The sequence below is a fragment of the Pezoporus wallicus genome, unplaced genomic scaffold (genome assembly GCF_028554395.1).
Source record: "Pezoporus wallicus isolate ANWC-B61680 ecotype Strahan unplaced genomic scaffold, APGP_CSIRO_Pwel_v1 contig_6566, whole genome shotgun sequence".
NCBI classification, from domain to species: domain Eukaryota; kingdom Metazoa; phylum Chordata; class Aves; order Psittaciformes; family Psittacidae; genus Pezoporus; species Pezoporus wallicus.
In genome coordinates this window covers 3,378,418-3,394,276 of record NW_026638763.1, presented here as the reverse complement: position 1 = coordinate 3,394,276, position 15,859 = coordinate 3,378,418, and the positions used below count along the sequence as shown (strand labels likewise).

Below are 15,859 nucleotides of genomic sequence, written 5' to 3'. Positions count from 1 at the left end.
TAACAGGAATACTTTATGCAGAGAGAAACTCTTTGGGCTAATGTTGATGGGTTTAGTTTCAGAGCAGTCCGTCAGCACCCATGATCATTACAGATCTGGTTGTCTTTATTTGAAGCAAAATGCTACTCTTCCCAAAGAACATGGGCAAGTTTATGAAGAGGATTGTTGTTTTACTTGGTGAACTGGGTTCACCGGCAGGTCCAATCTAGTGCATTTAACTGCCTTTCTGTCACAAGTAAATCAATCTACATTGTATTGTGCCTGACTTGGCATATTTTACAAGGAACATCGATCTTTTTACTTAAAGCACAAGCCTCAAAACAAAGTCCTTGTGCAAGTTCTTAACTGTCTTAAATATTTTGATGTATCCTAATTGTTGCTCTCAACAGCGCATCTTGGTTAGTGGTACAGTAGAGGGGGAAAGGGTGTGCACTGTCAATTAGAGATTGCAAGTCTCAGTTCTGCACATGTTCTTATGTGGCAAAGCTGGTGAAGAAACTTTGAGCATACAGGTAACTGGACTACAGCGATCTAGAAACGTCCTTAAATACTTACTTGAGGAAGGCTTCAATGTATGAACCAGTGTGGGTAAAGAAAAAGGCAGTTTTGACCCGAGATAGTGAAAACCTGTTTGATGTTTAACAGCTGAATGGACCTGGACATTGACTGCAACATTATGGGCATTCAGCATATTGAAAAGTTATTGCTAGAACTGCCTGCCACCAGAGTATAATGACAGCTCGTTGCCAGGACAGTGGAATGCAGGTTGCCCACTTCTAGATTAAAGTCAGAATTGGTAGTAATCGTGAGATCAGCTGGGAGTTAAAATTGTGTTTACACGATAAAAACTCCTAATCTGCCAAAATGTTGGCATTTGCCAGTGTTCAAACAGCCTCAGAACAGGTGTATAAAGGAGGAAGGGAGCCTTGTTCTTGCAAAAGAAAAATAGAAAGCAAAGCACATCTTAATGTGAATAACATTAGATGAGCTCTTCCCACCCCTGGGGAGCACCGTTTCATGAACACTCTGGCAGTTGTGGTTGTAGAGCTCTGCCAGGGGAGTGCTGCACAGCAGAGAGAAGCTGTTAAAATGTACACAAATATGCTTCCCAGTCTGGTTGTTTATCTTGTATATTTTAAATACTAAGATTACCATTCCAGGATTAGCAGAATCCGTTAGATCTCAAAAGCGCAGCTGCAAAGTCGGCTGAACTCCCCACTGCTGGGAAGGGTGAGGGATGCAGAACATATGAACTGTCCGTCAGGAAAAAATCATGCTTTGATTTACAGGAAGCAGCTGCTTAGCTCATATTCAGGGATGTCATGAATCCTATTTGGATATATAGATAAAGGTGTGGAAGGTCAAGGCAGGAACTTAACGCCCTCAAACAACTCGGCTTCAAAGCTCGATTTATTTACTTATCATATTATGTGGTTTAAAGCCAAATGTACAAAAATGAGCGTTGTTTCTCAGCTTTACTCCACGGACCCTCATTCTCTTTCCTTTCCCCTTCTGCTGCACTCACCAGTCAATAGTATGAGACCATGTACTCATCTGCATCAGTAATTAGGCTTTAATACCTGATCTCAAAGCACCATGGGAATTGCAAATTGCCTTGGAGTGGATGGAATGATACGAGCCCTTCTGTTGTGCATCCTTGTCCATCTTAGAATACTAACTTAGAACTTTTTGCCTCAGTTGTGGTATGTGGGAATGGGTGTTGCATGCTTCTAAACATGAAAACACAGTACATGTTTAGAAAGAAATATGCATTATTCATTTAAGGGAATACTAGGGTCTTCCCTGCAACTTTTAGCCACAGATGCACAGTTTCCTGTTTAAAAGGCGGGACTTTTCCCATATTGTGATTTTATTTATTCTTTCTTTCCCCTCCCACTGCCTCCCCTGACGCACCTTCTACAGTTATTAATGGGGTATTCTGTCCTCAGCTGAGGGAAGCAGTGGGGGACAGCAAATTCATTCTGTGGGGGTGAATTATGATTCAGGGTCATATTTCTTGGACTGCTCAGTCTATCTGATGAGCCTGGAAGTCCAGAGACAGAGATTGTTTTCATCCTCTGGAGTAGATTTTCAGTGTTTAAAGGGAAGTAGTGACTTTATCAGGTGTTTCCTATTGGGTTTGTGGTGGAGGTGAAAGAAGTGTGATCTAGGGTTGACTTTTGCCTGGTCATTATTTGTGCCTGACTGATACGGAGCTACCTTTCTTTGCTTGACTTTAGCCTTGCTGAGCCTTAACAGACAAATGGGGCTTCTTACTTCTAACAACATGGGGGGGGAAGAGGGGAGGGGTAGTGAAACTTTTGTCTCTGCAACAACATTGCTCCTGTTAACTTACATGGAGTTAGTTTTAAGAGGACAGTAGTCTGAGGTGGGCAAATTGCATTCACAGAGGTCGTCTGGGACAGTACCGTAATGAAAATGTAAGTGGCTTAAGCCCTTAATGCCTTAGAGATAAGGAGATCTGTGTGTCCAGCTGTATGTGAAGCTGAACCCTTGATAGTAGGTGCATATGCAAAAAGAAAGAAAGGAGTGGATTAAAAAAACAAAATGGGAGAAAGGTTTTGTGTCTTCAGCAGCGTCTCTGATCAGTGCCACCTTGCAGGGGTCCTTGATAAACAACCCTAACAATGAGGCAAAAGAAAGGTAAACAGCATGTAAATGATGTTCACCAGGGGATTAAATAGAAGACACTGGAAACAGGAAAATAGTAGAGGAATGATACAGCAGAATTGACAATATTAGAATGAAAGGCAGATTCAGCCTAACAAATACAAGTAAAACTAACCCAAAGGTGGTAACACCTGGAAATCTGGGCTTGGAAAATAATCCGTGTGTGGTTGAAAGCAACAGTGATGCCAAAAAGCACTGAAGGCAGTGACTTGTCATTTGGTAGGGTAGCAAATAAAACACATGTTTGTTGACTTTGGGGCTTAGCTGAGTAGCAGAGTGAGGAGAAGCTGCATGGTATACAATCACAGCATCAGCCATTTCGGTCTGTGATGTGTGTGATGATTCTTATGCAAGGATAGTGGACATAGGAGTGAAGGCAAATGATCACTGAGTTGAAAACAGAACTTTTTCTGTATTTCAATTATTTGTTTAGCATTTAAATGTGTTTTTTCTCACCTGCTGTATCATTCCTTTTACACTCCCATTTTAATCTTGCTTAATAGTGTGTTTAAAGGATTACCTTCTGAAAATTCAGTTTTAATGCAGTTACAGTGTATTTCACGTGAATGACTAAATGCCTGTTTGGTGAAGGTTCTGAAAATTATTTGCCTTTTTTCATTTGACTACTAAAAAGATGAAGACTTTCTTTTAAAGTCAGTGAGAGGATCACGATAGAGCATAAAGCTTCATCTTGCACTCTATAACAATGAAAGGGCTGCAAGGAATGTGTAACTTCATTTTATTTTCTTCACTAGATGTTAGGTCTCCTTTGGAACCATTTCCTTATTATGGTCTATCATGTAAACATTGTTTGGGATGTAACTCTATTTATTTTGACAGCTGTTATGATTGTTATAAATATGCACTTTAAAGCTGAGAGATCTCCTGTCTGTTTCGTCAGTCTGTTGTTTGGTGATGTTAGCATGATTGCTCATACAGCTTTAAAAGAAAACTCCTCTACTCAAGAGCATTAATCAGTGTTAGCTCCATAGAATCTTTTGATGTCCACTGGTTTTGATAATTGCCTATTAAAGAGTTTGTTGCATCAGCATCATGGAAAGCACATGCAAATGAAGAGCGTTGTTTTGGGTGAATGTGCCAGGTCCTTTAATTAGAGCTTTGCACTCAAAATGAGCTGAGTAACCAATGTAATTAGAAAGGGTAATGTATCTTAAGGCCAAAGTAGGTGAAGGAGGAGTGTCTCTGCCTGAGGAGTAGGTGGTACTGGACTTCTATTTCCCAAACATCATAATCAGTTTCACAGCCGGACAGCATCCGGCTTTCTTTATTTGCAGGCTTTATAGTTTCCATCATAAAGTCTTTGAACTGTAACAGGCCTTACAGTGATGCGTAAGGTTAATGTGTTTTCCCTGGACAAACATAATAGTAGTGCTTTAATAAGTAGATGTGGGAGTATGAGGCTTTGTCTCTATTAATGTGAAGTGAGTGACACAATGGGATTGGATCTGGAAGATGAAATATATAATGGTCCTAACATCTAGGCTGTATTTGCTGCAAGGGGTATTTCTTTGGGTTAGCTGTAGTCTAATCCTATGGACTTTAATGCCAGTTAGAGGTTGGAGCACGTTGGGAGCACTCCAGAAACATATCTTCTGGTTTCTGACTGAAATGTTTCCAGGTTGTCTGCTTTAAAGACCTTTCTGAAACAAACTGCAGTGACAACAGACAGGACAGTTTAGAGATGGGCTTCAAAATGGTACTCAGTGGTAAGCAGACACCTTAATATAGCAAACCAAGTTAGATGGTACTGCTTCCCACTGCTCTGCTTTGTGGTAGAATGTAAAAAGAAGAATAAAGGGTCAGATAAATCAAATTGCTATTTCTGTGGGAGAGTCCTTTAAAATTTCAGTAGCTGTGTGGTACACTTTTATTAGTAGGTCATAATGTATCTTTCATCATCACTCAGAAATAACCAAGAAAGGCTGTTAAAGCATAGCAGTGATATTTCCACAGTCTTGACAGTAGTTAACCTGTTTCCTGTAGCTACCAGGCAGTGGTTTTGGCACCGTTTATAATCTGCAGTTCTCCTGCTGTCTGTTTTTACCTGTCTTTTAAGCTACTCTCCAGCCGCTGTTGGAGACATTTTAAATGCTGTGAGTGTGTTTATGTCAGGATGCTGTGAAAATGCCTTATGTAAGCGTCTGGGTTGGAGGCTGCTGCCCACTCTTTAGAGATGAAGCAGGCAGAAAGAAGACTGCATCAGAGCACCTACTGCTTTGGCTTCTTCAGAGAGAGCTTGCTTCTCTCCACTGACTGTGTAGGCGACCTCCAAATGTGGGCACCTAAGGCAGAGTGACTCTCTGAGACAGTCTTTTTGGTTTGTGCTTGTATAGTGTCTACCGTGATGCCAGCCTACTATATCCTATCGCTATGGAAAAAACAAAGTAGTAGTTGTAGCTCATGCTGCTCAAGAGCCTGGAAAGCTGAAAAGAGTAGTGGGGGGATGACAGGTCTTGTTGCAAAAGCTGAGCCTTGCTTGGCATTGTTCACAGGAGGTTTTTGGCTCCAACACACGAGTCTTTTGGTCTGGGATTTGGCTGTGCTGAAGAGCCACAGCAAAACCAATGAGTGTAATCGTAACTCCTGACCAAAATGTTGTGTGTAATAGTAATGAGTCGCAAGAGGGTGTGTGGTTCTAGTCATGAGTTGTCTTGTTTAAATGTAAATACTCTCTACTTGAGTAAGGTGTATGAATATGACACCTCCAGATATGTCTATGAAACACCACATTTGAAGTGGCCTCTCCCTTCTTCCATACTCAGACAGGAAGGTGACAGTGGTAGTTTGGGTATTTTTCAGTAGTCTGTTTTCCCCTAAATCCCCCAGCCCATGAGTTAACCTAGATGGAGCCGAAGGGTAAGCATAGCTAAAGCTCCTGCAGGAAAACTGCAGATACCTGTATCCTCACTTTGCCATTGCAGATTTGTGTTTGCCATCAAAGTGCATGTTGTCTCTCCTTGTCCACACGACTCCTCACATGTGCATGGCGGTTTGAAGAAAGTAGAACTGGTGTATTGATTAAGACTAGAAAAGTAGTACCATATGTAAATGTGTTTCCCCTGACTTCCTGTTTGGACTGACTTAGAAATCCTGGTCATAAGGCAGTTAATAGGCCTTCCAAGTATTGTGGTTTATGTACCCAACCATTCTTTGGTCTCTTGCTCTACCTAAAAATAAAGTCTGTGATTCTGATTGCTAGAACCCCTCTGATCGCTGCTGGAGTTATTGGTGGCCTCTTCATCATCGTCATTCTGGGCCTGACGTTTGCTGTGTACGTTCGGCGCAAAAGCATTAAGAAGAAGAGAGCACTGCGGAGATTCCTGGAGACTGAGGTGAGGCTGCATTTGAAAATATAGGTAGAGCTGTTCTGCTTTTCTATTCAAGATGCTCAGTTCTTCACCTCTGTAGGAAAGCCTTTTGCTAACCTCTGCAGGACTAAACTGATGGGATGAATGGAGCTATTTGAAGATGGTAGTTTTTGGTACATGGTATCTGAAGACCAAAAAAAGATCCACATAATCACAAAGGCATGTTCCACCAGATTTCTGAATTCCCATCCTTCTCTGAACTGAACTTGTTTCAGTTGATGATTGGTCAGATGAACCTGGCTCTTCAGTAGAATTAGCAGCTGCTTTTCCAAGAGTCCTGCTCACGCTCATCTCCACCGTAGAGCCTGGAAACAAATGATTTATGCATCCTCAGTCTGTTTGTCTGAGTATCTTTATACCTAGGTAGAATTTGTATTGCTTGCTAAATACTGTTCATCTATATAGAAAGCTCAATAGTGCCTTGCCAGTGTACTAGCCCCTTCTTAAGCATAAATTATTTTAAGCATTTAGGAAGTATTTGCTTTGAAGTCCAGCTCTCAGTCTCCATTTGGTCGGATAAAAGCTGCAGCTGGCAGTAGTTCCTGAGGGACCAAGGCCTTCTACTGAACATGTGGGAAAGTTGTTGTTTTGGCTTAGAAAATGAAGATTACATCAGGAGAATCCAGAGACAAACACACAAGCAACTATAACTTCAGCTAAAGTTTCTGTTTCTAGCTGGAGGCTGTACCAGACCTATTCTTTCATGGATCATTCTCCATAAAACTCTACAAACTATGGATCATTCTCTATAAAACTCTACAAGCCCTTTTTTAGACCCCCACAACGCTTCTCCTTGCCATACCTGTGTTGGTGGACAGTGGCACAGAAATTGTTTTCACCCTTCACAAACTGAAAATACAGACATGTGCTGCCAGTCTGTCTACTTTGTTTTACAGTAAACCTTTCTTTCATGGTGTAAATACTGGACATCTAAAGTAGGAAGGAGGAAAGAGAAATGACTAAAAAAGGCCCAGCACACATTATTTTAGTGATAACCTGACTTGCTGCTCTTCGGTTTTGTTGTTTTCTTACCCTGATAATTTCCAGATACTGGTATTTTTAAACACAACTAATTAGTCTGGTCAGCTAATTCAGTAGTTCATGATGCTCTGCCATAGGAGTAGTTCTCAAACTGCAGAGGATGGTGCATTTAGCCTTGGAAACAGACAACTTTGAAATGCTGTGGGGGTTTCAAACCAATTCAAGTAGGAGTAACCCTAAATTATTTTCCTTCTCCTGTAAAGGAAGAGGCTATTTCTCCTCATTTAGAGACTTGTCCTGTCCATGTGTATTTCTTTCTAAAGAAGCACTGTTTTTCTGGCAGAGACAGTATAACGTTGAGATGTGAGAACACTTTTAACTGACTGTGCCATTGTGGTTCATTTGAAAAGTTTCTTGGGGCATCTTGAGAAAATTGTTTAATTGTGCCTTTTTTCTTTAGCAAATTAGTGGCTGTTATAAATTAATGGTCTGCTATAAGAGGTTTCTTTTCCTTACAGCTGTCCTCCCGTGTGGTGTAACAGAAGTTCCCTTCCCCAAAACAGAATAGGAACACGATGAGCCATTAAGTCAGGGCTATTAAAAAGAAATATGGCCAAGTTAAAAGACAATAAAATGGGCAAAAATAGAATGTGGTGCCCTGATAATAAATGCTGTATTTCTGTCATGTAGAAAATATTTATACTGCCTCCATTAGCAGGAGTCCTTGGGTGTGTTGTTGTGATACCAGTTCAATTTCTAGTTCATAATCCCATCATACAATTTCTGGTGGAAATTGTTGCATGTTGAGTGAGAATTTTCTTTACCACATCTCTTGGTTTTGTAGATGAGAAATCCCTCTTCAAGCTGGCAGATCAATGGTCGATAGACCCCACCACTGTCTTAGTCCAGTACTTAGTTGGATTGGTTGTTTTCAGTATAAACTTCTGATGGGTTTTGAAATATTTAAGACTGTTGGATTTTCCTTCATAGCTTGTGGAACCCTTGACTCCAAGTGGCACAGCACCTAACCAAGCACAGCTTCGTATCCTGAAGGAAACTGAGCTTAAACGAGTCAAGGTTCTTGGCTCTGGAGCCTTTGGAACTGTCTACAAGGTAAGAGTGTTCATTATACAGCAGTGAGTTCCATTAGCCATTAGCTAAACTGTAATACATTTTGTTTCTTCCATTTAAGTAGAGCAGATGAGTTAGGTCAGTGCAGCAACCTCCTGTTCCTGCATGAGAGTATGACCTGTAATAATCAGTTTTGAGACTTTACTGATGGATTCCGAGAGTTTAGCATCAGAATCCAGATAGAAAGTCCAGATATTTAATTTCGTCAGAATCAATAGTCAGTGGAAAAAGTATGTGCATCATTCATGTGCTGACATTACTCTCTAGGAATGTAGAAAAGAAAATCAAGGGGGCCTGATGAGGACGTTCACAAGATCTTTCCTTTTACATAAGGATATACTTTTGCTGTAAGAAGTTGTTTTATGGGATATATTATTTTGGAGCTTTGTGTGTTCTTATTTCTGAGGTTCAAAACTCATCTGCATAATGTGACGATGCATCAAAAGGAACTGTAATTCTGAATGCAGTTTTTATGATTGTTGTTTTAATAGTCTTCTGTCATCTTTTTTTTTTTTTTTTTTCTTTCTAGGGTATTTGGGTCCCTGAGGGAGAAACTGTAAAGATTCCTGTGGCTATTAAAATCCTTAATGAGACCACTGGTCCAAAAGCCAATGTGGAGTTTATGGATGTAAGTAAGAGATGATCAGTGTCTTTGAGTGTTGTCTGTGGGGCAAGGAGCTGTCTTCCTGTATTCCACAGAGATTGTAAGGAGGAATTTCGGCCTGTTTTCTTTCCTCATTTAAATAGTAGAGGTAGGCTTGTACACAGGACCAATATTGTGCTGATGTTCAATAAGTACTACAATATCATGTCCCTGCAAAAACTCAGCTGTGGAGATTTTTTATGTATTTCCCTCCTCTTAGTCTTTGAGAAGCTGTCTCAGTATTAAAGCATATCATTCTCTATTGCAGCAAATTCAAACAAACAAACAAAACCAACCAACCAAGGTTACACCTCAGCTGCAGGTAGGTCAGTGCCGCTTTTCTGAAGCTGTAAGAGCTCACCATGTAGGTAATTTCTTTCTGGAACCCTGGGCTACCAGGGTAAAGTCAGTGCCATGGTAATGAAGGTCTGGGTTTTTTTATTATGCAGATGTGATGGACCTTAAGATGCCTGGGGTTTTCTTCCTAATAGTTGTTCCATCAGTGGAAGGCTGGAACTTCACTGACTCATGCTAGATATTTTATTTTCCATGGCAGAGAAGCTGGAGAAAAATGAGAGGAGGAGTTGTAAGGGAGCATCTTACCATGTGTGCGAGTCTTCACTGGTACAGAACTCACAGAAACAGAAATTAACCTCAGCTTTCTTCTGCTTCAGTGTTCCTGAGAACTAAGCACCGAGTCTGGAGCTGTCAGCAGCAGCAAAGCTATCAGTGAGGAGAATGCTGGATTTTAAAGGCCGTTTGGTTTACTAATCTGAAATATTGTTAATAGGAGGTCAAGATCATCATTTTAATGAATGCTCTCTGTTCACACAGTTTTTAGCTCAGTGTCAAGGTCAGGCCTCACTGACACTGTGAGTGTGCATGTCCCATTCAGTGACATTTTTTGACAAATGATGGACATTTGTACTTTTTAGTAAATCCCTCTTGTGAGCTTGTAAATTGCATAGGATTTGTAAGTCTTGAGGGTGTGTTCAGTGTATAGGCTTAATTTGGTTAGCATTAATGAGTGTAAACCACAAGGAGAATGCACGCCTGTTATAGTCTATTTTTCCATCTAGAAATGGATAGAAATGAACAGTTGTGGATTAGGTATTTCAGACAAATTACCACATGTGAGTTCTTAAGCAATTGAACAAAGGCTGTACAGAGGGAGGGATTTCCTTTGCTTTTCTACAGAGCACTGCACATTTATGTTGATGGCCTTAAATAATCATTGTGCACAAATTTCACAAAAAGAAGGCATTTTGGCCTTCTCCAAAAGGAATGAATTGCACTAAAGGGATAAAGAGTATTAGATGTTTGCTTAATGGAAAAAATAATGGTCAAGAGTATTCTTAATGACAGAGCTGCAGAAAGAGGAGAGCTGGTATTCAGCATGTTTTGAAGTGGATATGCAGAGAGTGCAAGGCTGCTGGAGGATCCCACCAGCTGAGGATCTGACCCCTGAGCTGATAGCAAAACAATAGTGATATCTCCTCCTCTGGTATTGATTAACCTTGAAGCACTCTACAAAGAACATGTAAGATCCTTGGTCAGAAACAAATTTACTTGTGTGAAGTTTCATAGCTCAGCTTGATCAGCTGACAGAATTCACTGGACCACATTTCCCCCCGGTGTACGCATCATAAGACCTGATAAATGGCTCAGAAATTAGGAAGGTTTTATGGACACTCCGGGGAGTTCAGCTATGTAAGGTACACCCACACTAGGAATGGTTTCTCTTTAAATTAACAGTTTCTCATTAGGCTCTGACCTTGTTGTAACAAGGTGAGAGAAGTTAAAGTTATTTCTTTGTCCTTAGAGGTTAATAATAACTTGAAGAATTGGATTTCATCATTAGTTGATAATGACAATAGGAGAAATAAGATGCTTTGCATCGATGCTGCATTTGATATAGGCACAGTGGTCTGTAACATCCTCTGCTAAGATGATTTAATTTCATTCTTTTGAAATAGCTGCTCAGACAATCATTCATACATTTCTGCCATCCTCACCTCCTAAGCTAGGCAGTTATTCCCTGAAGCAGCCCACTTGTTTTAAAGAGAATGATCAATGGTTTTAATGTGACTGCTCCTCTCTGTTCCAGAAAGAGCATTATGAGGAAAATTTAAGCGTACATGTGAAAGCAAAATGCATCTGTTGTGAGTCCAGTAAAAGAGTGTTATGAATAGTTGCTGTTGGTTAAAAACAGCTGTATCAGATTTTTTACAGGTATTGAGGTGGTCAAGTGCCATTGTGAACATGGTAGGAGTTAGTTCTTATGTAAGTGTCTGACATGTTGGTTGTGAATAGGAAGAGGAGGTTAGAGGAAAGCTGGGGTCATTTACGAGTCACACCTTGACTTTCATATTTTGGACTTGCCAAGTACAGGTGTATTTTGTCAACAGTTACTTCTTACTCAATTGTGTATGTCCTTGTACTTGCAAGTAAAACTTAGCAATACTTTTAGAGAGGCTCTGGAAAATGCAAAGCCTCCTGTAGCCGGTGGTTTGTGTACAGAGAGAGTACTTGGAACACTTCAGCGTCTACAGAAAGAGCTGATACAGATGTTAGTGGCATTGTCCATAGGCTCTGGTTAGAACTTCTAATGTTGGCAGAATGTAAGTCTAAAAGTGCTTTGTGAGCTCCTGAAATTCTTCTAAATGTTACGCGAGAAGAGTAAAGAACAACAGTTCGGCTACTGGGCTGTCATTTCAGCATCTTGAACACCTACTACTGGATCTGTAATGACTATAATGTATAATGCATGATGTTAGCACCTGCTACGGCCAAACACCTCCCACCCTCCTTCCATGAGGGGATGGTGAATTGACCATCATCAAAAAGTACTATTTCACTGTTCGGAATTTTGACTTGGGGAGTTGCAGCAATCTTGTTTACCCAGCTTTCTCCACACATTCCCAGCTAGTTCTTTTACACTGTTCCCTGCTTTCAGTTTTTGTCACTGCAGTAGTCTGTGTCCGTTACAACAATGCAGTCTGAAGTGTACCAAGTAACCCATGCTGACAGAAGCAGAAAGTACATGTGGGAATGGCTGAGGGACCGGGGGGGGGGGGGGGGGGGGGTGGGTTAGTCTGGAGAAGAGAAGGCTCAGGGGGGACCTTATCGCTCTCTACAGCTGCCTGACAGGAGGTTGTAGTGAGGTGGGGTCAGTCTCTTCTCCCAGATAACAAGGGATGGGACAAGAGGAAACAGCCTCAAGGTGCAGCAGGGGAGGTTTAGATGGAGCTGAGGAACAATTCCTTCCCCACAGGGTGCTCAGGCATTGGAACAGGCTGCCCAAGCAGGGCTGGAGTCACCATCCCTGCAAGTGTTCACACACCGTGGAGACGAGGTCTCAGTGCCATGGGTTAGTGGTGGCCTTGGCAGTGCTGGGGAATGGTTGGACTGGATGAGCTTAAAGGGCTTTTCCAACCTGATTGATTCCATGATTCTGTGACTTCTGTGGGTTTGTTTTCACCATGCAAATGTTATTGCTACTGTGTGTAAAATATAGGTTTGTTTTTTCTGCACATATGTCTGAATACATATTATTTCTGTAATAATTTCACAGTCTAAAGAATTTCCCCTTGGGTGTTGAAATGGGTAGGTGCTTAAGTTGTGGAGCGTAGTTTTTCCTCCTTTGCTGGTCACACTTCATCATCCCTAGGGAGGTGCTGAAATTGAATTGAGGGTGCAGTTGGTCTTGCTAGTGTGGGAGGGGACTAGGCAGTGGCCACGGGGTGTCAGGAGAGAAGGGTGTTCTGGTCCTCACATTAGGGCTGGTAGCAGAATATATGAGGGTGCTGAGTTTTAGGGAGAGAAGAGGCTTTTTGTGGGGAAAGAAGGCAAATATGCAGCCAAGAGGATACTTGGTAGTAAAACAGGGGCTTACAATTTCACTTGTGAAAACAGTTTTCCCTCCTGAGCCTCAAATTGTGTGGCTGTTATGATTGTCTAACAAGTCAAGTAGCCATTGACCTGATGGGATGGTTTAACATCACACCAGATGCTTGACTGATAATGTAACACATTCTAAAGTCACACTGCAGTTGGAAAGCATAACAAACCATTTTTGAGGCTGAAAAAAAACCCAGTTAAACTAACTTGTCATGGGGAAACAGACAATTGATGAGGGCCTTTCCTCTGTAGCCCTCTAAATTCAGATGTTTCCAAGAAGTAATCCTGTGAGCGGTGAATCTGTCCAGGGTTTTGATCCACTTGCAAGTTTAATCTATCCTCTCTGAACTTAAATGCTCCATTATCTGTTAGAAAATAATTAGAGGCTGCAAGCACAAGTCAGCATACGCAGAGTTCCTTGGGAGTCCCTGAGCTCATTGAGATGAAGACAGCTTGACTGATGGTGGTCAGCTGATACTGGGCCAGAAGCTAATAATAGAAGGCAATGCTGCTTAGCTAGGTGAGAAAGTTAACTTGGGAAAAATTAAACTGAAGGGTTTGGGATTTATGGTTGGAAATAAATTTCCCATTCTCATTTGTTTCCTAGTAAGAGAGCTTCCGAGGCAGTTGGTTTCTTTTATGGTTTTATAATTAAGATCTAGGGGGTTTCTTGACTTTGCCTGGACTTACTGTAGTCCCCCGCTGTCTCTAGAAGCAGTGTTCACTGTGCGGGAGAGCATTTGTTAAGTGAAGTGCAAAGGAAGTAAGTGACAATGACCTCCACCAGGTGTGCAGCAAACAGATTAAAGCTGCATATAAGGGAATGATACCCCCATCTTTTTTTTTATGTCTGCCTAATTGACTGAATTAATAGAGCAGTCGGATGTCTTGACCTGCAAAAAGAAACAGCTTTTCCTAAATTGCAAGTCTGTTTTACAGTAAAGACAAGTCCTCAAGACCATTTGGCGTTAGACGTAAGAAGGTTCTAAGCTGAAGCTTTTGCATTCTCTGGCACCTGGTGGCTTTCACAGAGCCCTGGGGAGCTCCCTGTGGACACTGTGATGTAGTTTCTCAGTTGACAGATGCATTTACACTGAGTCTCCTTGGAAGATTCTGCTGTACAGGACTGTGTAGGTGACTGGAGAAATATTTTTGCCTGTCCCTTAAATTATTTTCAATTCCTTGTATACATTTCCGGCTCCCTAGCCAAGTTTTGACCCAGCTCTTCAACAATCCGTGTAGATGCTTCTGAAAGCCTGAGAAGACTTTGCTGCTAACAGTAGTGGGGATCCAGGAGCCCCAGAGTCATTCCACTGGCTGCATGGCTGCCTGAGAAATACAACTGAGGTAATCTTGAACCTCCATTTAAAAGGCAGCTTTAGGATCAAATGAAATCCTTTATGGCAGCAGTGAGACTTTTCCCTTATCTTCTTCTGCTGTCATTTTTGTAAACATCCTCCCTTCTACCAGGCATCCCTGTGAGAATAGCTGATGATGAACAGCAGTGTTGCTGCCCTGTCTGGCAGTGTGCTTCATCTGTGATTCAGACAGGTTTTCTCTCTATCATGTGAAGTTGCTGGGGTTGGGCAGCAAGGGCTGACCTAACTCATCTGATTGTAGACTCCCATTTGTGCAGTGTCCCCTCTTTCCTCCCACTTACGCTGTAAGTGTAGCCACTTAGGAGGGGACGCTGTTTGCTTGTCAGTTCCAGGCACAGAAGCTCACTGTGATTGCAATTACAATTTCCAGCTTGTCCAGAGATGCCAGAAATCAAGCTGTCCTTGAGAGCTCTGCATACCATGCACAAGCCCCCAGAGCGATCAGCCTCTGCAGAAGCTGGAAATCTGATCACTACTGAAGGTTGACTGCTTTGAGTCATCCAAAGATTAACTGTTTCAAGGCCACATTCGTGTTAGTTCCATCCTAAGTAGTAATTTTCTCTTTATATGTTTACATCAGTAATTTTTCCTTCTACAGTATGCAAGGGTAAGATGTGCGTGTGTGTCAGGTTTCCATATGCAAGAGCATGAGGCTGTACAGAGAAACTATATACGCAGAAGGGATGAAGTACAAGCACAGCCAGCCAGCACAGTCTGTCTGGAAACAGTTCTGCAGGCCTAACACTAAACTGGAAAATACAGTGAGGGAAAGAGAGTTTGCCTGCTGCTGGCGATGGGGAAATCTGAGCCCCATTGAAATCAATGGGAGCTGTGAATTTGCCAGTGAATTCTGCAGAGCCAGGACTTTACCTCTGGACTCATTCTTCCAAGTCTGCCACAGGTTTAAGGGAGAATCACATGCTTTAGAGAGTGACTGCTGGTATAACATATTCCTAAATGAGTTCAGAAGTATATTGAGAAGCTTTTTGTTGAGGGCAGTGGCAGAATATCTGAGAGTTCGTATTGCATTATGACTTGGAAACCCTGCATGAGGTTTTTTAAACCTGTTAGTGGGGAGATCAGGAAGGAGTGTTAGTTTATTCACTGGAAAACATAGCTGGGGATTAACGGAAACCACTAAAAATCCTAATCAACCTCAAGATGTAGTTTTGGCTGTAAAATGTATCTGTGTACATATGAAGGAAACATTTCAAAATGCCATCTTACATCATGACTTCTTTTTAAAGGTATGAGGTACACCAATAACATGGTTGATACTTGTTGCTTTGAAGTGTACATTTGAGCTTCATTACTGAAACATGAAGTTATTTGCTTCGCTGTATGTGTTATTGTTATGAAGGTTGGGATCCCATAGTTGTCCCTTTTTCCTGGAAAACTGAACAGGCAAAAGATGGAAATACTAAAAAAAAAGAAGATTAGGCAGAGAAGCAGTGGTAAGAGTGATAGAGTTCAATTGGGAGACTTAATCAGAAGCTCTTGGGATTTGTATTTCCATTATGAGTTTTCTGTTGCTTATGATACTATGAGTCTCTAGTTTTTGGCATTGTGCTTCATGTTGCCACCCTATACTATACATTCAGGTCTGGCTCTGAGCAGGAATGCTTTCCTCCAGGACTTCCCAGGACTTCCATGCTTTGTATCTGGATGTGTGCCTTTAGGAGAGCAATCTTAGCACTTCAGTAAAAAAAATCTGCTGGATACTGTAATTTGGGGGAACTCAGCTT

The 15,859-nt window shown here is 41.5% G+C and overlaps 1 protein-coding gene across 7 annotated transcripts in view; it reads left to right on the top strand.

Moving 5' to 3' along the window:
* Positions 1-15,859, top strand: part of ERBB4 (erb-b2 receptor tyrosine kinase 4) — a 606,677-nt gene that overhangs the window by 478,360 nt on the left and 112,458 nt on the right. For all 7 annotated transcript variants that reach the window (XM_057412359.1, XM_057412357.1, XM_057412354.1 and 4 more), the window contains 3 exons: positions 5,912-6,044; positions 8,052-8,174; positions 8,722-8,820. In XM_057412359.1, the coding sequence (XP_057268342.1) occupies positions 5,912-6,044; positions 8,052-8,174; positions 8,722-8,820 (355 nt within the window). The remainder of the gene's footprint in view (positions 1-5,911; positions 6,045-8,051; positions 8,175-8,721; positions 8,821-15,859) is intronic.